This window comes from Vidua macroura, chromosome 12 (genome assembly GCF_024509145.1).
Source record: "Vidua macroura isolate BioBank_ID:100142 chromosome 12, ASM2450914v1, whole genome shotgun sequence".
Lineage (NCBI taxonomy): Eukaryota > Metazoa > Chordata > Aves > Passeriformes > Viduidae > Vidua > Vidua macroura.
The window spans coordinates 919945-942179 of record NC_071582.1 but is presented as its reverse complement, the minus strand read 5'-3'; the positions used below and the strand labels follow the sequence as shown (position 1 = coordinate 942179).

At 42.1% G+C, this 22235-nt stretch overlaps 1 protein-coding gene and 1 long non-coding RNA gene across 3 annotated transcripts in view; one reads left to right on the top strand and one right to left on the bottom strand.

Annotated features, from left to right (window-relative positions):
- Window positions 1-1151: 1151 nt before the first annotated feature.
- Window positions 1152-2745, top strand: LOC128813431 (uncharacterized). Its single transcript, XR_008439037.1, has 4 exons — window positions 1152-1324; window positions 2281-2324; window positions 2407-2551; window positions 2676-2745. It is a non-coding gene; the product is annotated as an uncharacterized LOC128813431 (long non-coding RNA).
- Window positions 2746-6160: 3415 nt separating this feature from the next.
- Window positions 6161-22235, bottom strand: part of CRABP1 (cellular retinoic acid binding protein 1) — a 39862-nt gene continuing 23787 nt past the window's right edge. Inside the window, exons 2-5 of one of the 2 annotated variants that reach the window (XM_053988554.1) lie at window positions 19231-19313; window positions 18654-18832; window positions 15855-15968; window positions 6161-6483 (exon numbers count right to left, since the gene is read on the bottom strand). In XM_053988554.1, coding sequence (XP_053844529.1) covers window positions 6433-6483; window positions 15855-15968; window positions 18654-18832; window positions 19231-19300 — 414 coding nt within the window. In that variant the 5' untranslated portion in view covers window positions 19301-19313 and the 3' untranslated portion in view covers window positions 6161-6432. Of the gene's footprint in view, window positions 6484-15854; window positions 15969-18653; window positions 18833-19230; window positions 19477-22235 lie in introns of those variants that run through there. The other variant, XM_053988553.1, reaches the window with a different exon arrangement.

Genomic DNA, 22235 nt, shown 5'->3' with positions numbered 1-22235 from the left:
TCACTAAAACTCTGTCACCCCTGCATGTCTCATTGTATTTCAGCCTGGTTTCCCAAGACTGGGGGGAGGTCTTTCAGTCATGCCATCTCTCTATCTTTCAGTCACAGAGAAGTGAATAACTTCTGAACAAAATGGGTCACTTTCCAATAAACTGAAAGAAAAGCAAGCATGCACTGTGTTCAGCACTAGCTAGGTCTTCTAGAGCTATGTAAAAATCAGGTCCTGTGGCATGATGGCTATTTCACACACAGACAAACACACACTACACCTCTCTTGCCTCCTCCTTCCCTTTCTTGAAAACACAGTTTTGTGCCCATACCGCTTGGGACCCTGACTGTGAGGTCAGGAGAAGCATTGCAAGGTGTCCCCCATCCCAAGTCCTGGAGTATATTCTTAAGTATTTTTTTCAGCAGGATGAAACGTTGGCAATAAATCAGTGGATTAACTAATTATCCTGTTACTTAAACAGTAGCAAGGAAGAAAGCTCTATCCCTGAAAATGATCCTTTTACAGCACTCTGACCATTCCCATAGCTGCACTGTGACCTGTACTGAAGATTTCTTTTGTTGCTGCAACAAAATCAACAACAGCAATATTTATGTATAAGCAGTACTGGAAATGTATAACCTGTAATGGAAAGCTTACTGTTTATTCTTCCTGTTCATCAGATAGTATTGATATCCAGTTCATTAAAGGAATTACGGTGTAAATCACACTTGAAAGAACAGGATACCAGGCAGGTCCAGATGCTTCCAATTTACTTCACTAAAATACTTCTGATTAAAACACATTACCAGTGACGTGTCTTAAAAGGAACTTGGACTTCAAGCTCCGTAATAACTGCAATATGTTCACAGTCTCTAGCCTTGCCACATGCCTAAGCTCAGTGTTAAAAACTCCTGCAAAAAGAGTTATTAGGTGCTTACTTCAGAGACAGGCTTTCTCACTGCAGTCATTGCTGATGTCCTGGCACGCCCTACAGAGGATCATGCAAATTAATATCATTATTTAGATGTTCCAGACTCACTATGTATCATTAGGACATAGTGTCAGGTCTACACAAATGTCCACATATGGAACATTTAAAAAATCTCCCAGCTACAGCAAGAGAAATGGAAAGGAATAGCTTCAGTCATCATCAGCATCTTAAAAGCAGCAGAATCTCAGCACTGACATGGACTATATATTAGTGCTCACAGGATCTTTCTGGGTAACCTTGATATGCAGGCTCCCAGAAGTCTCAGAGAAGAGTCTTAGGCACCAAATTCTGGAGGAGAGAGGACCTTTACACTGACCCACTATAGCTATTCCTGTCTGCAATTCTGTAAGAACACTACTACTCCAGTTGCACCTTTATCTCCCAGTACCAGTAGCTTCAGCACTTTGAAAACTTTCTGTGAACTCATCAGACTTATGATGAAATCAGTCCCCTAGCTCCACATGACCATCCTGTGAAGGTTAACGTTGAGATACATATCTGCAGGGCTTTTAAGACAGGCAGTAGTTCAGACAGTCACCTAGGCTGTCACATCCTTTCTGCTTGAGCAACTGAACTGCCTCTCCTCATGAGCCACTGGTTTTTGCAGGAGAGAGCAGTATCAGGCAGAAGACTGTGGTATTGTCAGCTGCAGAAACCATTTCAAGCCTCACCACCTTCTTTTCTGGTTGCAATGTGTGACCATACAGCAAATTCTAATGGCACATCTTATTCAAGCTTGTAAAAGAGTTTAGTTCCCTTGCTCCTCGTTGTTCTGAGAACATGGCCAAAGAACTGTGTGCCTGCCACAAATCATGTCAGCAGAGCATCAGGTTGTCCCACTTCTGCCATGGCAGTGCTCAGAGAGCATGTATTTTAAAAATATTCAAAGACTCTGGATTCTGCAGCCATGTGGGATTTGGGGTTTCCTGTTAGCAGAAATGTTCTTTTTGCACTCAGTGTGCACTCGGTGTGCAAGAAGATCACTTGAGCTAAAGCAGCTCTAGGTCTCAGAGCATACAGCACACAGTGGGACAGCTCTGATCCACACAAAAAGAGCTGGTGAGACAGATATCTGTGAACTGAACTATTCAATGCAGTGTCACATTTCTGCTGAGAATTTTTTTCATATTTTGAGTTTCCCACTGTGGATTATTTTGATTCCAGCTTCACTGTCTGATCTGTTTACTGGTTAGGATGTTTATTTTTCTTGAAGAAAAACAATAAATGTTTTATGAAAGCAACTTAAGAATAAAGTATAGAAAATCAAAGGAAAATCCTAAAATGAACTCTTCTTGCCTTAGGGCAGAGAATGTGGCCACTGGATCCTAGTGTTCCACTCATGTGGGTAGGTCTTGTTGTTGTGAAATGTTACCCATGTGCCATGTTGCTGCAGATACCCGTGTAACCCTTTCTTTGTCTCGCTGTAGCAGTGGCTTATCATCATGGCACGTGCAGTGCTCTGTCCCAGGCCTGCAGGCACAGAGGCTGGCAGTCACTTGCCCAGCCACAGCCACCCCAGTTGTGATGCCCTCAGGCTCTGTCCCTGGTCTGCTGCTGTCCTTCCAAAAAAAGGTACAGCTTCCCTGAAGATCCTGCTTTGTGCAGATGTCTTGGATACAAAGGATATCTAAAACAGCTGTAGAAAGTTATGTTTAGGCATAATACTGAATACTCACTTGTACTGCATCCATTCAAGGACTGTTCAGACAATGGCAAGACAAAGCCTTTAAACTTCAAGGAGGAAGACTTCTACCTTCTTAGATGGCTGTATTCTGCTGCCTTTGTGTGGAGAAATGCTCTCAAAACATAAACAGTAGTATGCAATACACTCACAAGGAAAGTTCCCTCATGCATTCATTTCTACTGTCAGAAATCCTTTGGCCATCAGCATCATCCTGCAGAGCTCAGGAGTTTGGCTTGTAGGGCACAGGGATGTGCAAGACAGCAGATGTGGGGTGGTGCTTATGCATCCAGTGGTCAATCAGCAGCCATCCAGACAGAGGTGGGCCATGTTTGTCACCAGCCAGTGCTTAGAACCACAGAGGGTTTCCAGCCCAAGTGACAAAAGCGTTGCTTAGAACACAGAAGCATGAGGGGAAGTTTCTGCTTGCCCACTGATAGATGTAACTGTGAGCCAGGCTCTGTCCCCTGGCTGATTACCTCGAGCCACAGACAGTGTCTCTTTGACTTGAATCTGGAAGACTCAAGTCTTATTATCTGTGAAATCCCTGGGGCCCTTTCCAGGCATCCACATGCTATCAAATAATCAACAAACCACTTATGTAACCCTTAGGTGCTCCATTGTCCTTTGGTTTTAGAGGTGCTCCATTGTCCTTTGCCTATAAAAGTCCCTCCCTCCTGTGTGCAGAGAGCAGCTGCCTGAAGCTTACAGGACCCTATTCTGCTAAGCAACCATTTAACACTCAGACATCATGAGACTTAATATTTGTGGATGCAACACAGTACAGTAACTCTACTCTGCTTCCATCACCTCATCTAGGGGTATGTGTGTGCATGTGAATTCATTACTTGTTATACAAAAATTGGATAAAGCCGTCTCTTTTGGCTGCCATGGCATTATTCAACATCCATGTTCCCAAAGGAGCTTAATCTCAGCAATGGAAAAAAAAAAAAAAAGCAAACGACAACTGCAAGGCTTTTGGCCAGTAAATTCACTCCAAATCCTTGACTGCCTAGATTTGAAGGCTTTTAAATCCAAGAGGACTCACAAAATGCAATTTGGCCTTTGCACTTTCAACAATGAGCCATAAAACTAAGACCCTGGACCAGTTCTAGTCTCTGTTCACAGGAATTTACCCATGCACCAGTAAGTTTATTATAACTTCACAAAAGTCAATCAAGTGATAAAGCTTCCACACTGAAATTATTAAAGAAAGGAACTTCTATCATGCCAGACTGCAAATGAAGCTGAGGAGAACAGCTTCAAGCCTGTAAGAAGAAAGTTCCCAGTTATTCAGGGTTGCTCACGTCTCCAGAGCCTGTTTTTAATCAAAACTCCTACAAGCTCGTTACATAGCTCATGCTTTACTACTTGGATAGTAGTTGCCAACTGGAATGGAAACCTGAGTTGGTATTTTCCAGTTGATGGGAAAGTTTTCTGAAGGACATTTGCTTGAGCAGCACAACAGCTTAGCTTGAGCCTTCCTAGAAATGAAACAGAAATTGCTGCTTTTATTAAATGCACTCACTGGCTTCAGACAGTTTGAGGCCCACGCCAGTACCTTGCTGAGCCCTCACAAACTGTGCATCAGGGCTGTTTTAGACACAGGTAGAAAAGGTAATTGCTAAGAGTGGCATCTTTTCTTGTAATGGCAAAACAGCCCTTCTACTCACTGGCTTTGTCTCTACTACTTGCCTCTCCAGCTTGTACCAGCCCCTACATCCACCACACAGCTTCTTGGAGGTGGAGGCCAAGCCTTTGTGGTGTTGGTGGGCTCCTGCTGCTCTGGGATATGACTTGTGCCAACATGTCCTGCAACACAGTGTTATTGACTGCTCAGTCTTGATGTGGCAAGGCAGTTTTGTCTGCATCCCTGAGCAGCTCTGAGCGAGCTCAAAGCCTGGCACTTTCTTGTGGAGTTCCTTTGGCACAGCTGATTGCAGAAGCACATCCAGATTCTCCTGAAGTGGAACTTGTTTATAACAAAACACCCAACTATTTTAATTTTAATCTTAAAAGAAGATAGAAAATAAAGATAGATCCCTGTCATCCTCCCTCTTGGTTTCGTTCTTACAGGGGGGTAGCTTCATCTGTATCCAAACCTCAATGAACTAATTTCAGCCCCTGCCTCAGTGTTGGCCAGCATACACTGTATTCAACTGATACCAATAGAACCAAGGTCTCAGAAACAGGATTTGGCTTAAGGTTGGAGTGTGGAAGAAAGGAACCCTCCTTTCGGATTGCTCCTTTCAGCTGCAATATGGTTCTGAGTGCTGATGGCAGAGAAAGCAAGCATGACCTGTCAGAGCAGAGGAGACAGAAAACACTGTGTTTCTCTCCTCTTGTGCTTCTGTACTGTTTGCCACACTGCAATAATAACAGCTGGCTGATTTCTCCATGGCAGTTTGGCAACCCTATCAAAGGGGATTTCTCTGCGTAGCTATGTGAGGGATGAAGAGACAGAGTAATTTTTCATGGATGTCCCAAGATGAGTACGTTTTGGTCCTATTTTCCTGTTGTGAGTAATGAGCAGAATCCAGTGAACAGGGCATATATTCTGCTAACATCGAAACTCTTAAAAATCTTATATTACTGTGTGACATGGAGCAGAAAAATTACTCTTGCAAAGATAAAAGTTGGCCAGATAAGATTGGACATTGCAGTGAAATAAGTAGTGCTCCTAGTCTCAATCTCCAGACACTTCCAAGGCTGAAGAACTGAAGACTATCTAGTTCATTAGTGGAATGGCTGCTCATCTTGAATCTAATACTTGATAGTGCTACGGCCAGAACTCTGAGCCAGAACAAATACATTGAATGTGGTGTTTTTTCATTCTGGAACTATGGCCCTGGTTTGTGAAACACTAGTTGCTCAAAGAATTAAAGGTTGAATCACCAGAAGTGAGAGTTGTAACATGGCATCATAACAACATAATGGAGGGGGAGTGAAGCCTTTGGAAATTCTCTTTGTCACAGGTGAGAAAGGCAGCATTCCTCAGCTTTATTTTTTTATGGCCAAAACAAGTAAAGTCTGTCATATTCTTCTGGCTCTCTGATCAGGCCTGAGATGCTTGGGTGTGATGACAGTAAGTATTAGTCATGATCACATTATTTGTCCTGTAGCAGGAAAGGGGAAAGATCTCACCTTGTCTTGTCTGGCTCAGCTTAAGCCCAGTCCCAGCAATCACAGCATACACAAATTATTCCTCAACAGGGAGGAAGAGAGGACGAGAGATAGAGAGAGGAGGGAGAAGGAGAGAGGGCAGAAAGAAGGAAAGAAGCAGAGCTCTGGGTTCAAGAGAGCAGCCTGCAGTTCTGTGAAAGGCCTTGCCATCCACTTGCTCTCCATCCCTTCGTGTTGCCCTAGTAGGTGTTCCACGACAGCACAGGACCTGCCAACAGCAGGGAAACTCCACACTGACTTCAGCAGAGGGTAGAAAGTGTTTCAGTCCTAACCAAAGCACTGCTGGGTTTTCAATTAAAAACACCCCCAAACAGCTGTGAGTTATGCCCAGTAAGTTTAATAACTGAGGAAACCAAGGCAAGTGACAACTACAAAATACAAAGCAGACATGAAAATTGATGGCATAAAAGTGGGAAGGAATAATGTCTGAAATGAAAACTGAAAGCAAAATACACTTAACAAAGGATCTGGGTTCAGATATAACACACATGGTCACATACAACACTGTAACAGCACACATAGATACTCATTATACTGGGGGTTTTCACAGTTCTCCACTTCATCCCAGATGACAAGTAAATTGATGGGTTTATTCTCTTACATAAATTCTTGTGCACACAACATCATCAGCACCAAAGGTCTGGAAAAGAAATAAAAATCAATCAAAAGAGATAGAACCAGCCAACATTTAACACCATTTCAAAGTGTTATTTTTACTAAAGTAACCAGTTCTATAGCAGAAATACTTTTGCTTATGCCTTTTGACAGATAAGAGTAAAGAAAGAAATCATTTTGAAAGAGGAATGCAATGTAAATGACCTGTTTTGCAAGGCAGGATGGATTTTGTCAGAACGATAAATGATGCATAAATTCTTTTTTTCTGTAGTTTCTTGGCATGAATTGATAAATAAACAAGAGAAAATAAAGTGAATTTGGAATGTACTATTGTTATATTTAGAAACAGTTGCAGCACTCTGAACTAGAAATGCTGAGGGTGGAATTCAGATGGCGTGTTCCAAAGGTATTCTTTGATATTTGCAGATATAAATTCAAGCAGGCAAACGAAGTCAGTGGAGGAAAGATGAAGAGCAGGAGAATGTACACCTGTAAACATAGCGCTGCTGCAAGAGGCTGACAGCTCCTGCTGGGATAGCAAAGCTTCTCTTCCAGGCTGGAGTTGGGCAGTGTCAGTGACAACCTTGCTTCAGGAGACTGTGCCCTTCACCAGTGAGCTTGTTAACCGTGAGAAGGATCTGGAATGCCCTAGAGATTATCGGAACACGTAGGCAGGACAGTGATTGTGGGGCTGTCTGAGAAAACCACCTGAGTCCCAAAGTGTTTGTATGCCATTTGGCAGGCTAGAATTTGAGCAATTAAGCATGAGGGAAACAATGGGGGCAAGAGTGAGGAAATAGAGACTGAAAAAAACCTTCACATTCAGCTATGCTGACACGGTTTTGAGCTCAGCACTAACAAGGTCTGAGGTGGGGTGTCTGGCTGTGGTCACTACCATGAAAAGCATGCATTAAGAACTACCCCAGTGCATTATGAAAATTCAGCTAGGCTATTTGTTTTAATGCTTTCTACACCTGTTTTGGCCAATACTTTGAAAAGACTTGGCTTTAAAACTGATTCTGGCTTCTATTTTGTTCACTTTGTTGGAGACACAAGTCTGTTAGTATTTAGGAGATACAGACTTGGTTTTTATGCATATCAATGTCATATCAGTGCTTAATAAAGATATATTTTTAGATTATACATTAATACATCTGAAAATTAACATTAAAGGATGTGGATAGTTCTCTATTGTTCACAGCACCAGCTGCAAATATCCTTATTATGGCTTCCTTCAACATTTCCAAATTATCCACAAAGGCAAAATTATTTCAGCAGGAGTTTTGCCAGAGAGAGGAAGTAAGAGTCAAGACCTTCCAGGGCTCAAGGTTTTCTGTGGAGACTGTAAGATCCCTGCAACAGTGATTGTCTTTCACATTCAGGTACTGGTAAGCACAGGGAGGTTTGGGTCCCCTGCTGCTACTTCAACACAAGTCATAAACAGCAGTAAAACAATTCCTGTGTAGTGTTCTCCCAGAGCTGGCACAGCCCCAGTCTGGCAGCTGGAGCTGCACAGCCACGTCGTGAGGTGGGAATGGATGTCACATCAGTCAGTTCTAATGAGAAAGGCTGCAGCAGCTGCTCGCCAAAACTCACGGAACCTCCCTGACAAATTTATGTCTGCTCTTTCAGGCAAGTTAAGAGAGAAACTCCTTCCCCTAAAGCTAAGCAACAGCAGTTATCCTCAGAAGAGATCAGCAGTTCTATTGAGAAGGAACACTGCAGGGAAGGGTAGATGGAAATAGATGTGATTCATACTGCAAGGGAGCCACTGTAGATCTGAGCCTCTGAAATCGCAGTGTCCAGTTCTCAGACTGCGCTCCTGGGCAGAGCTTGCTCCTAAGACATCAGTGTCGTCTGACTGGCAGCTTCCTTGGAAGATTCACAGGAGGGAGTGTGGAAATAAAGATTAAAATTTGTGGAGGAAGAAAAAAGACATAAGACTTTCTGGGAAGGCTCAGTAGTACGGGTGAGTAGCAGCAGCACAGACTGCTGTGCACTCAGAGAGTCGCAGCTCAGTGTGTTTGTGACACAGGACACAGGATCCTCACTTGGTACTTCCAGCATCCGGCTCCAGCTAAACTTCTGGACTTCCAAAAATTTCAGGCAAAGGATTACATTGAAATTACTCTGGACAAAAATCAAGTGCAGAAAATATGGACATACTCGGGGACCCCAAATTTTAAAAAATCAGTTGCTACACACAAGGACTCCACAACACAGCATTCTCACAGTCTGGAAAGCCACTATAATTTAACACAATAAAGTCTTTAAATCCGGATTGCAAAGAGATAGAAATCATGCAAAGCACAATTACAATTATTCTGGAGTACCATGTAACCACTGTGCACTTCTCAAACAAGTAAGACATCCTAAGACCCAGCTTAGGTTATGTGGCCTCTGACCTGTTTCAGGAATAAACTGCATTTTTTAGCACTCAGATTTATACACATTCAGATGATTAACAATGTAATTGAAGCACATAAAGGGCTTTATTACCACAGTAACGTACAGGTTTCATTGTGGACTTACACAAAAGGTGTTTTCCTATCTTGTTGTGACTCACTATCATTTGTTCATAAAACTCCACTCAGTGTTACTAAAGAAAGCAAGGAGGAATATGTTCAAACTTGCTGCATTCTTTTTCTTGTGGTAACTCACAGAAATGTCTAATGTACAGATGGGCCCAAGGTCAAGGAAGGATCCAAATCCAAAGGGTGTTACTCCTCTATTCTTCACATTTAAATCCTTGTATTCAGTGGCAGGATGAAGCAGTTTAGTGTCTATGGTTTCAATTCTAGACTCAAAAGAAGCGATAGCTCCTGTTCTAAGAAGCAGACTTTAAATATTTCCATGACCCTGAGCAGTAGAACTTCCAAATGAAAAAAGAATGAGCAATCCTGGCTATTTGGTGGTGAAGTTTCATCAGAGCAACTGAAAAAAAGTGCAATGCTACCAAATTCTAATTCAGATGTAACAAGAAGATGCAGGATTTTCAAACACCACTTTCTCACAGGCTTGGAAAGGTCCCACTTATGTCATAAAATGCTACAAGACAAGGCTTCTATCTAAATGTAAAATAGGATTTTAAATGTGCCACGACTGCAAATAATGGAATTGTTTTCTTCACTTAGCTTGTCATAATCTGTAGCTAAGAGTCCAAAAGCACACTGCAAACAAAGCCCTGCGCAGGGGGATAATCCAATAAATTGACCTCTCTCAGTTCACTCAAAATCTGATGACCACTGACATCATGAGAGATTAAAAGAGAATTACAGGGCAGTAATATATTTCTGTAGGAGCAAATCTGCTTTTTGAAGGCCTTCTTTATAGATATTTGCTGAGGAGCCTTTGTGGTAAGTGAAGCACACAGTATAATGAGGAAGAGTGTGATTGAAACAATCACCTGGGAAAGATTACTTCTGCCAGTGTATGCAAAAATCTCTTTATCTGCTCATGACTGATCAAAATGCAGAGGCAACTTACAAAAGGAAGACAGAATCCATCGGCAAACTGATGGAGAAAATAAGGTATTACTTAAATGAATCCTCAGAAAAGGCTTTGTCCCCCTGCACACTTCCATGTTATCTAGGATAAAGATACAAATCTTCACAACAAAGGCATGTTGCCTATTTCCATTCTCCTCCCGACTCCCATAAAATTTTAAGAAGGAAGTTGATCCTCACAAGGACATAGTCACTGAATGTGCAGCCCCCACTTTCAAACTTGGCTATTGATAGCAAATCACCCAATTCACAACCTCATGTTCCTCAGGGTATCAACTGACAGCACCATGCAAAATCAGGTGATTTCTCGAGGGGCCTAAATGTCAGTATTTGTGTTTGAGCACTGCTATATTTTACAGTTTCCTCAAAGTTATGCAGCAAATGAATGACAGAGACCTGAGACAATAGCATCTCCCAGTTGTAACTGAGAGCCAGGGCACAGAGGAAATCTAAGCTACAAGTGATATTACAAGAGGCTGCATTCAGGATCGGGTGCAGCCAAAATGCAAATGGCTTTCGCTTCTTTTTTTGCTGGGGATGTGTTCCAGACAAGGCTGTAGTAGTGAGCAGGGGCTGTAGATCCCTAAGCCCCCTTGTAAATCTGCTCATGGCAAAGAGTAAATTAAAGCATTAGGCCCATGCAACACTCACACATGCATTATTACAGGCTTCTGAACTTCTGTCAAGGCTGCCCTAATGGGAACATCAGCAATCCCCTCATTCTGAGCTTGATATGTATGACTAGACCCTTCTTTTGATAACTGATTTTATGTAAGATCACTCTCCAGAAGTTATAGAAAAGTTAAACACTTAGGTAGTTTGACACTGTTTGATGCAAGGCTTAGGCACATCACACATTTCAGCATCCCGCTGCAAAACCTCTTTCCAAATCTGCATTGACCCTTCTCACATACTATGTTTCATTTCAGAACAGAAGTCAGCAAAATCATTTAAAAAATGTTCACTCACTCATCTAGGCTCCACAGTTCACTAGTTTTAATCAACTATGGCATGATTTTTCTGAGGAGGGAATGTAGAATAGAAACCATGCTTGAACCCCCACCAATGTTCTGATCTTTGACCCTTGCTACAATTGATTCTGAGAACCCCTGTGTGATAGGTGAACTGTGTAAAATGTGGTCAGAGGCTGTTTTTAAAGCCCCTCTTCAGTAATCATCCACTTTAAAACATTTGTGTGTTACAGATTAAACTTAAATTGAGCAGCCATGAAAGCAGCAATGCACCTAAGGTTTGAATATAAATGTGTCTCATTTGAATAGCCAATATTTGTAAGCAGTATCCTTTAACTTTGCAAAGAGCAGATCTTTTGTTCTGCTGACTTACGTAAGTGATTGATAGCTCATTAATGTCCCTGGCAAAAATACACAGCAGCAACAGAAACATTGTGAGTATAATAAAGGGAAGAAAAGGCACTTAATTCCAGGTCAAAATTTTCAAACAAATAAAAGAAATATATTATTTTTTGTGTTATATTCCGATTTTGATTGCTCAAATGCTAATCCAAGTAAACGTTATGAATGTAGAGTTGCAAATACAGATATCCTGACTCTGTGTATGCATTATAATCCTAAAGTACAATACAATGTAAAGATACAGTCAAGACAAATAAATGTGGACTTCGGTGGGGAACTACCCTTTGCACCCTCCCTTGCTTGCACATTCCATGTAATTTTTATCTACATTGTTCAGTAATTCTAAAAATGCAGTGCTGAAATCCCAGCAAGTGCATCAGATGAGATTAGAATAAACAGCTTTGATAAAAGATGTTGCAATGTTCTAGTTTTAGATCAATGTTCTAATTTTCAGACCATCTTTTTATAAAGCAGAACTTGATCCTCCTTCCCTCCCTTGGCTGAAAGAATTCTTTTTCTAACAGGACTTCAGGCCTACATCTGTCATTGTATGAGCCAAATATTATTTATCTACTAATAAGAGCAATTTTTTTCTCCATGCTGCAAGGAGCTAAGGAGAACTGAAGGCAGCTGAAGGTAAAGAAGACCTTTGCTAACTAAATAGTGTGTTCTCAGCATCTGTGTACCAGAGGACATGATGTTACTTGCAAGACCATCATTTTACTCCAAAGAAATATCTTTGAAGAACATAAGGAATTCTTCTGCCAGGATGCAAGAAAGATTGATAATTATAGAGTAATATGGTTTCTATTTTAGCTCTGTGGTAGTCATGGCAATTAAACACTGATTTTTTTTATTATATGGGCTAATAAATGCATTTTGTTTAATATGCTGTGTTGGAGAAAAAAATATACCCTTACACTAGGAAAAATACCATAATCAAATGGATCTCCTAAGCAATGTAGTATTTTAGATCAAAATTATGTGGCAAAGCTCCAACATTTATGGAGCCATTACTAACAGAGTAAAACTAATTTCTTACCCCCTGCCTGTTACCCCAAGCCTTTCTTCAATTCATGCCTCAGTCTAACACAGTTTACATTCTTTCTTGCAACTCAAACTGGGTATGACTTTTCTTGATTTCTTCTGCAACTGCATATAATAGTGAATAAGGAGTCTCAAGACTTCTTGAAATATTTTTTTGTGATAGAGAAACAGAAGCAGAGCCTTACTGAAGCACATCAGAGAGAGCAAAGGAACAGAAAACATTTCTTAGGTAAGCAGGGAGATTTAAGAAGTGTGAAGACGGGAATTGTTAAATATTTGGAGCAATATGGACAGCAAAACTGAATGAGAATATATTTCAGGTCCTACAGATCCCTAAGAAAGCTCTAAGAAATCAATTTAAGTTGAATCTGTTACACACAAACATTTTAAAGTGGTTGGTTACTGAAGAGGGGCTTTAGAAGAAGAAGAAGAAGAAGAAGAAGAAGAAGAAGAAGAAGAAGAAGAAGAAGAAGAAGAAGAAGAATACAGAGATCTCTTCTTCTCATTGTAATCTTGGTTTTGAAGTAAGATATAAGTGGGGGTTTGCAGACTCAGATCCAAGGAAATTTGCCAAGCATAAAATAAAATAATCTAATGTTGAATCTTTGCTCACTGGAGTGATGAAAAACCCAAATACAGTGGAGAGGCAAGAGAGCAATAGAGTCTTCTCACTGAGGGCTCTTATTCCTACCTTGTTCCCTTTTAGAGCTGCTGAACACACCTCAGCCAATCCCTTCAAATAGTTCAGCTTCTAAAGCTCAATTCTCTGAAGGAATGTTCTGGGGCTTTAAAATTAGGGACCACCGATAAGAAAATGTCGCTTATCCTCTTCTGTCTCTCTCCAAACAGTAGAACCTTTTGTTGTCTCCCAAAAGGGTTAATTTTCAGCTTTTTTCTTTTTTTTTTTTTTTTTTTTTTTTCCCAGAAGGGTCATTTCAGCTTCTGCAAAGGACCAGAGGTCTCACACCACCATTACTCCCAGAAACACCTCATTGCTGAGCTTTCGGCTGTCGGATCTTGAACATCAACCCACGTATTTAAAAGGTCTGTACATTCAGTCCCATCAAATGTCATGAAGGCTTGAAAATGCTTGTCCTGAGGACGAATTATTGTCATAATATTTAATAAAGCAAAAGAGGTCACTATGCTCAAAGAGGTAGGAGAATGAAACTGTATTTCATATTGAATAGTAAAAATGCAGAGAGAATGATCTGGATCACTTGGAAACAAATACCAGATTTTCATAATGGCCACAGTAAAACCACACATTGCAACCAATGAACGTAATTCCAGCTTGCCTGAGTCGGGAAGGGGATCGGTCTGGGGAAATGGAGACCATAAAAGAGTTACCAAAGCTTTGTGTTATAAATCAGGATCATTTTGGATAAGCGTAGGGAGAGGAAATCACCATAACATCAGGTGCTAGATTGCTAGCAAAACAGTACATGCCATTCTGGTTTTCTTAGTTTAAGAAGGAAATTGATAAATTGGACAGGGTTAAAAAAGCACTCAAATAATGATTCAATGAAAGCTTTCTTTACATTGAAAGACTCGAGGTATTCCAGTGGTTTAGCTTCACAACCAGAGAGTTCTTCTAAGAGGTGGTTTGATCTGGTATTAAGAGAAGTATTTGCAATAACAAATTCTAGGCATATTATTTAGGTTCTTTTATACACAACATGTAATGACTGGAAGTTGAATCTACACATACACAGATTAAAAAAAATATGTATATTATAATTGCAAGGAAATTAACCAGGAAATCAACTTATTGAAAGTTCTGAGTTCCTATGAAAGGAAATACGTTAATAAGAAGCAAGTTCTTATAATTTATATCCTAATTGGAAAAATAATTAATTCACGAAAGTTCAACTGTATTAAACAAGAAAAAAGGTGAGATGGCTTTAAATCTTTGAATCCCTCTGGTTTCTTATCTAAGTTCATTGTTCCTCCCCAGCAGGGTAAGTTCACGTTGCTGCTGGCAAGAGGCAATTGTATTATGAGCGGCTTTCTTGCTTTGTTCGGAGCAGTGCACTTTATTTAACAGCTGCCTCATCAGCTTGTTGCTTAAATAATAAACTACAGAAATGTATTGTTAGAAAGCTGGAAAAGTTCTAGTTGAGAATATTTTGTCCACTGCATTTCATCTAAAGATGCAAAGCAGACATCAAAGTACTTTGCCTCCTAAAGTTTTGTGATAATATAAAGAATTCCAGCGGTTGAATCAAAAGAAATTATGCAGCATTGGAGTATTCATTCGTTAGAAACCAGTGTGATTTCACTAACTGCACATGTCCTCATGTGGGTGAACAGTTCCAAGATGTCTGGAATAATATTAACACCTTAGAAGCTTTTTGTTTATGCTTGGATAGGTTTGGGTCCTGTTTTTGTTTCAGATACAATCTTAAAAACAGAACTCTATCTACTTTAGAGAAACACTGGGGAGGCTGTTTGTTTTTTGAAGTGCAGAGGTTTAGTTAGTGTGATAGTTAGAAATAAATCCTCCCTGCTTTGATGTTTTCTTACCCACCACTCCAGGAGCCTGTCTTCCATGTCCAAACTGATGAGGCATAACAGTCTAATCAACTATTTATCCAGAATTCACTAGTTAGAACATGTGCAATAAAATGATTCTGACCTCGAGCTGAACTGTGCTACTGTGTCTTTACTCAGCTGCAGATACTGCATTATCCAAATTAATATGGAGTGACTACTGAGGAAAGATGCAGCAAAGAGAACTCTGACAGAAGTAAGGACAATCTGAATAAACAGACCCTGTGTGACTGAGGGTGGGCACAGCCAGACGTGCTGCTCAGAATGCCTACAGTCACACTGCTGCCAGATGGAAGCTCACACACCACTGGGGGGATATTGCCTGGCAGCAAATGTGCAAGGCTCTGTATTTCTATGAACCTCATGGAGGCAATTCTCAGTCTGACTTGAAGGTGATCAGGGAACTGGGGAAGGTGGCAGAGATGTGGGAGGAAATGACATGTTTTTCAGAAACAGGAGGGATTAGAACATACTCACAACATGCATATCTTTCCTGCTATATGCCATGTGACCATGGATAAGAAGCAGTATTATGCACATGCCTAAAAAGAAGATTCTCCAGAAATGAGGTCAAATGCCTTGATCTCACCAGAGAAAATCTGCAATAAATCAAGCAAATTCTTTGATGATGTTGTGAATTTACAGAGCAGAAGTGGCCAACTTGTGATTATTCTACCAGTACTAGTATGGTTAAAGTTTTAACAATCAAATGCAAGTCAGAATATGCATATATATCCATTAAAAAAAAAAAAAAGGGAAAAAAAGCAATATATTAATTGTTAGGTAGAGGATTATAAAAATGGTAGTCTTCCAGATGGATTTAAGTAGGGAAAAATAATAGCTCATACTACTACAAAAAAAAAAAAAAACCCAACTGTTAATATGGTGCACGTATTGAGGGAGTTCAAGTTTCTTACCAAAATCAGCTCATCATTAGCTAATTCTCGAGTCCAGTATGTTTTGGGACCATCTCCCTCAATAAGAGTTTGTTTGCAGTAGATCTTGTTTTCGTTCTCCCAAGTGGCCAAACTCTGCAGGCAAGAAAACCATTAGGAAATACATTAATTATATTCTCCAGCAGCATAAGACAGAGACAACAATGAGCAGTAGTGAGAATAATTGCTCCACTAAAGGAGCACCACATAGATAGCCAAAGGCAGAGGAAAAAAGTAATCAGTGGAAAGTGGTGAAATAAAAATTAAGGTGTGATGGGGCATTTTGGAAAGAGGAATATATTAGTAACAAAGTAATTGCAAATGTGTCTTTTCAGTGTGAGGACACTCAGTTTCCATCAAATGCTTGGTGTTGGAAAGTGTAATTTAGGAACATGCTAATGTAGCATCTACAGTCCCAAGCGTCTTTGTACACATATGATTTGATCTGACATATTATTTGTCACTACAAAGTCCCCTAAGAGTAAAAGCATAAACAACTGCATATATCATGTAGTCATACGTAATGTGATATTTGTCACTTACAATCTTTCCTGCTCAACGGCACTGTGCCAAGTTAACTGTGTATTAAACATACTGAGCTAACAAACTAGAATAAATCACAGCTAAATTTAAAAAACGTTGTCAGAATTCAATTGTTTGTGACATTACTTTCTTAAGGTTATGAGCCTGGAAATTGAAATACCCTTGGGCATTTTTCAAAGCATTTGAATAACGACTATGAAACCACTAAAAAATAAAAGAACCCAAAACGACAGGATTTTGTTAAACTTTCACAAACAGGCAAGCCCTGACTCTGTTGCTTTTCACTCGAGCACTGAACTGTTACTGCACAGTGCAATGGAACAGCTGTGCAGAAGGATGCCCTGTAATGAATGTTCAAGCTATCACTTTATAACTACACAGGGGAGACATTTATTAGTCTGTGATTATATACATGTACATATACACGTGTGTGTGTGTGCATATGTATGCCTAAATTCAAGTTAACAGTTCCCAGACTTTCCGAGGGGAAAATCCCTTTACTTTGATTTAAAATTAGCTCTGTACTTTTTAAATATTTTTCAAAACAATAGATTTTATAAACCAACAAGCCATCTCAAATGGCAGTTATAGAAGCTGTGCCTTGAAGTACAACCATATATGATGCTGTCTTTGTCTGCACAAACAATGGATCAAGTTAGTTGGCAGTACAAAACCCTCCATCCCATAAAGTATCAAAATCTATCACCAGTCAGCAGTTTTGCCAGATACTGCAAACTACATTCTGGAGTAATTTTTTATTATCTGTCAGTTTCTGCTCTGTGGCCACATCTTGGTTATATACACACAGCAGCAGAACATATTCCTGAGAGTGGACTATAAATAATTTCACAACACATGGAAAAAATTTACTTCTTCACAAAATCCATTTCTTTCAGGTTTTTCCAATTTTCATAGGTTACAGCCACAGTTATTGTTTTTCCATCTGCAGCAACAAATCCTTCTCTAGGCAGCGGGTCACATTTATTGTATATGCATAATGCATGAAGACACTTTTGTTGAACAAGATAAATTAACAAAGCCTGCAACATTTCCTGGACAAAGTGTTAAATATATGATAACTCATCCTAGAGAGCAAGTGGATGTTCTAAATATTCCCGATTCCCAGAATCTGCTTCCTTTTTCATAAATTTATGCTGACAGCAATTGCACTGAAGACAGTAAGTTCTCAATTTTTAGTGACAAAAATGGTCTCAAAAGCTGACCCAAGAATTAGGAGAGATCATATTTTGGAATGTACATTATTTCACCAACACTGGATACCTTTAATACTGGATCCTCATTTGAGACTACCTTCTGAGAATCTTTGTTGGTACCTCTTTTATAAGAGTTTTATATATACTTATATATACTTCTTTATAATTATGAGAGTAAACTGTCTGAAGAAAGCATAACTAACACATGCCTCCAATAATGGTTTTCAAAAGGCAGCTATGACCACAGCCCAGTTCCCCAAATCTCAGATCCCACATATCTACACCAGCCAGAACCTGGTGTCAGATGCTGCCGACTTAAATCCCCCTCCACGGCCACAGAAGTGGTTACAAAGGTAGAGGAGCAGGGTCTCACACACAGAATCAAGCCCAAAACACTCCAGTGAATGCCCTCTAACGCACTTCTGCTCAAGGGGATGGTGTAACTGATGGTATAATACCTGCTGAAAGCCTGTCTTACACTGTTAAACAGCTATCTATCAGTAAACTGGACATATGCACTTGGCAGGGGTGTCAAAGAGGCTTTCAGCCCCAACCAACCAACAGTCTGTGGTCCTGCTTGAGAGCTCATCTGATTCAATCTAGGACAAAAGCTATGTCAGATCTGTGCACTAAATCCTGACTCTTGAGGTCTCTCTTGCTCCACCATTTTTTTTTTTTTTTTGTGTCAGGGACAGAAGCTGGGGAGAGCTTTCACTGCAGCTGAGGTCTTCAGGGGAGAGGGAAGCAAAAAGAGAAGAACTAAACCCTGTCAAGCTGGAAACCAGACACCTGAACTCTGCTTTCGGGACCTGCAATGTCCTGTTGCCTTGAGATTTCAGTTTTGTCCCAAAAGAGGGACAAGAGAAGTGGCGACCATCCAGAACCCCCAGGAGTGCTTCAAGGAGAGGGTGGAGGGCAGCAATGCCACCGTCTGGGTTCACGAGCAGCAGATGTGCTTGTCCCATCTGAAAAGAACTCGGCAACACACACACCCCCCACACATACGCCCCATCTCTCCTCCTACCCTGCACTTGCGTCCATCCACCGTCTCCTCCTCAAAGCTTTCCCCGATTTTGAAGTTGATCTCAGTGGTGCGGACAGTGGTGGAAGTTTTGATGTAGAACTGGTCCCCGTCCTGGCGGATCTCCACATGGGGCTTGGAGGCGGCTGCCACCGCCACTTTCCTGAGCATGGCGTTGACACCTGGGCGAAGCAGGGAGGAAGCAGAGCTTGAAGTCGCCAGCCGTGCCCTGGGCTGACCTCGCCGAGCATCACCCGGAGCGCGGAGCGGGGCCAGAGGCCGGGGCAGGGCGCGCAGCCCCGCGGCACAGCTCGGGAGCGGCGGCGCTCCGGCAGGCTCCGCTCGGCCGGCACACGCGGGCTCTCGCCGAGACCCCTGCGGCAGAACGCCGGGCCAGCGGCAGCCCGGCTCCCCGGGCAGGGCTCTGAGCCGTGCCCCGCACCGGCGGGAGCCTCTGCTGCCCGCGGCCGACGCACGGAGCTCCCCCGGGAGACACCGGGCACCGGAGCGCGGCTGCAGCCGCCGTCCCGCGTCCCCTCCCGCGGGACACGACCCGCTGCCCGGCTCCCCCGGCACTCACCCAGCGCCTTGAGCAGCTCGTCGAAATTCTCGCTGCTCCTCATCTTCCAAGTGCCTGCGAAGTTGGGCATGGCGGGGCGGGCGCTGCGGAGGGCGGAGGGGACGCGGCGCTGCTGCTCGCTCTCCGGCTCAGGCACCTTGTGAGTGGGGCGGACCGCGGCGGCAGAGGCAGGGAGAGCCGGGCACACCCACCCGGCCCCCCACCCCTTCCCTCGGGCCAGCATCACACCGCCAGCCAGCCAGCCCCCTCGCAGTCATGGCCATCCATCCATCCATCCATCCATCCATCCATCCATCCATCCATCCTTCCTGCCCTCTCCATCCATCACCGTTTGTCGCCTGTCTTGCAGGCTCCACAGCTGCCCCTCCTGGGGCTGCCCAAGAACGAGAGCCTGATTGTCACTTGTCCCACAAATGAGGTGGACAGTGAGGACTTGATGAAAAGCCCCCGAGGCAGGCAAGGAAGGCAGGGCTGTCCAACCAGGCGCCAATCTCCCCAGGCTCACGCTGGGCTGACCCCACCACGGCAGGTCCGAGGCACAGCAGCCCATCACACCGAGCCCCGAGCCCCCGCAGGCACGGGCCTCCCAGGTGCCAGCCTGCCCCCAGCACTGCTCACGGGGACAGCCAGCAGGTCCCAGGGGTGGCAGGGAGCAGAACCCTTTCCAGGATAGGGAACTGTTGTAAGGAAGCTGTCACTGCCCTGAGCCGAGTCTCCCCTTCGAGAAGGGTGAAGGACAAAGAGAGGCACAGCAGCTAAAGCATTCCCCACCACGGCCAAGCATTCAGCATTCCCAGTGCTCTCTGGCACTGCTGGCAGCAGGAACATGTAGGTGCAGAACCGGCAGCAGGAAGAACAGTGCCCGTGGCGGTCACAAGCTTTTATGGAGAAACACAGCAAGTTATTTCACACTTACTTAAATTAGCACCAGTGTGCTGAAGATTAGACTGCTCTTCTGAGCCCCTCATGCTTCCCATGACCATTTCCATTGTCTTTCCTTTGAATCCCTCGGTTTCAGGTCAAAGATGCTAGATTGAAGTTCTTTATTGCAGCTGATTTATCCACATGATAAAGTGGAACAGAATTTGAAAGGTTAAGGCATATGGAGTTTTTCTGCTGCTGTTGTGCATAAGGAAATAGTCAAAACATTCAGAGGCCTGTGATCTCCCACTCAGAACAGAGCCAGATGTATTTTAATTATAGGAAAAGCTTTACTGAACCAACTTCATGGTACACTCACAATCATTCTTCACTTGTTACATTCTGTAAAATGAATGCGTAGGTTACTTGTGTATAAAATGTGTTTACTCCTGGAAAATGAATAGTTCTGGGAGTTAATTTAGCATGTTAGGCAGGATACTATATATGCTGAAATTTGCTCTCATTTTTTATTCCAGGCAGAACTTCACCTGAGTAAGAACCAAGTACTTGTCTGTTGATTGTCACTCTTTTTCTACTTATTTTTGTTTCTGCCTTTCCAGAAGAACACCCTGGAGACCTGGCATAGCTCTTTGACGGAAACATTTTGATTAAAAATCTGGTTTTCTTCCAGGAAATGAACATTTCAGAGAAGAATATATGTTTTCAATAACAGGGGTTCTCTAAAAAGAGAAACTGAGCAATACAAACCCAAAACAAAAACCAGAGCGTGAAGTATCCTTCAGTTGTTTTAGTAAATGACATTAAATTAATCTCCATCTGAAATACTTTGTTTAAAATTTCAAATCGCCTCAAAGAAAAACACTTTTGAAAAAAAAAGAAAGATGCACAAACAATTTCCTATTGCAAGTAGGTTTAAGATTTTCAAATGTAAGGCTGGAGTCCCAACAAACACGTACCAAGCCTGTATATTGTATGAAACGCTGAAGAAAAACCCTGCTCAGACCCTCAGTTTCAACTTCCCAAATGCACTACTGAAAACATGCTACATGCTTTGCTTCCAGAATCCTGCAGAATGTGCATACCTGGAGCCCCGTGGAAGTGTTATGGCTCACTCCTTGCAGGACAAAGTCCTTAGCTAACTATGACAATGAGTATGAGCAGCATAAACCAGATGGGAACTCCTATCTCTACATGAGAAAACAAATCAGCTCAGAAGATTTTAAGGAAGGACAATTTATTCTTTAAAGGACCATTCAAGCTCTTCTGTTTGCTGAGCCACTGATACAAGCAAGAACTATTCCAGCAGATGTGACCTGAGGGAATGTCTCTAAGATGTAGGATGCGTGTTCTAGGTGTTGCACTGTGGCCATTGACCTATTCCACGAGGACCAGGAGGGAGCCTTCAAAATACCCTTCATCTAGAAAGTGCATCAGGCAGGAAGGAAGAAGTGCCTTCAGTCAATAAAGGCTCTATTCTGCAATGGCAGCACATTGAGCTATTCATCCTAAATATAGAGTGCTTGAATTACATTTTTATTTACGTTATAATCTTACTTAAATACCACGAGGCACTGTTCTGCCTATACAATGCAGCTTCTAAAGCAGAAACCCAGTTACACTCTAGAGTATCTAACTGCCTCTCTGTGGCAATGTGTTCAGATCCAGACCTTATTCATACAGAGGCAGTTTCTCTCTTTCCATCACTGCGTAATGCAGGCTAAGCAACTGTTCAGAATTAGACTTCAAAGTTCAACCCCAGAAGGAGTTGCTCCCCTCTGAGAGTGAGGGTCCACTCTTGCCAGCATGGGCAGGAGACAAGCACGTGCATTTCCAGAGCCAATGACTTTCCTCTCACCCATAGTTCTTCACGTACACACAGTAGTTGAACTGATCACCAACAGTCATTTCCCCCTTAATCTTTGAGTTACACTTCTTTTTGTATCCTTTCTGCATGCTGCTTCTCTTTTAAATAATTTATTGTTTTCCTCTTGTTCTCAAAAATAAGCCTTCATGTTTCTCTGGCTTTACTAATTAATTTAGAAGTTAAACTCCAAAGTCAAGAGGAACATAACTTTGCTCCAACAAAAGTTTAAAAGCAAAACATCTCTAGTATTTATGTCCTT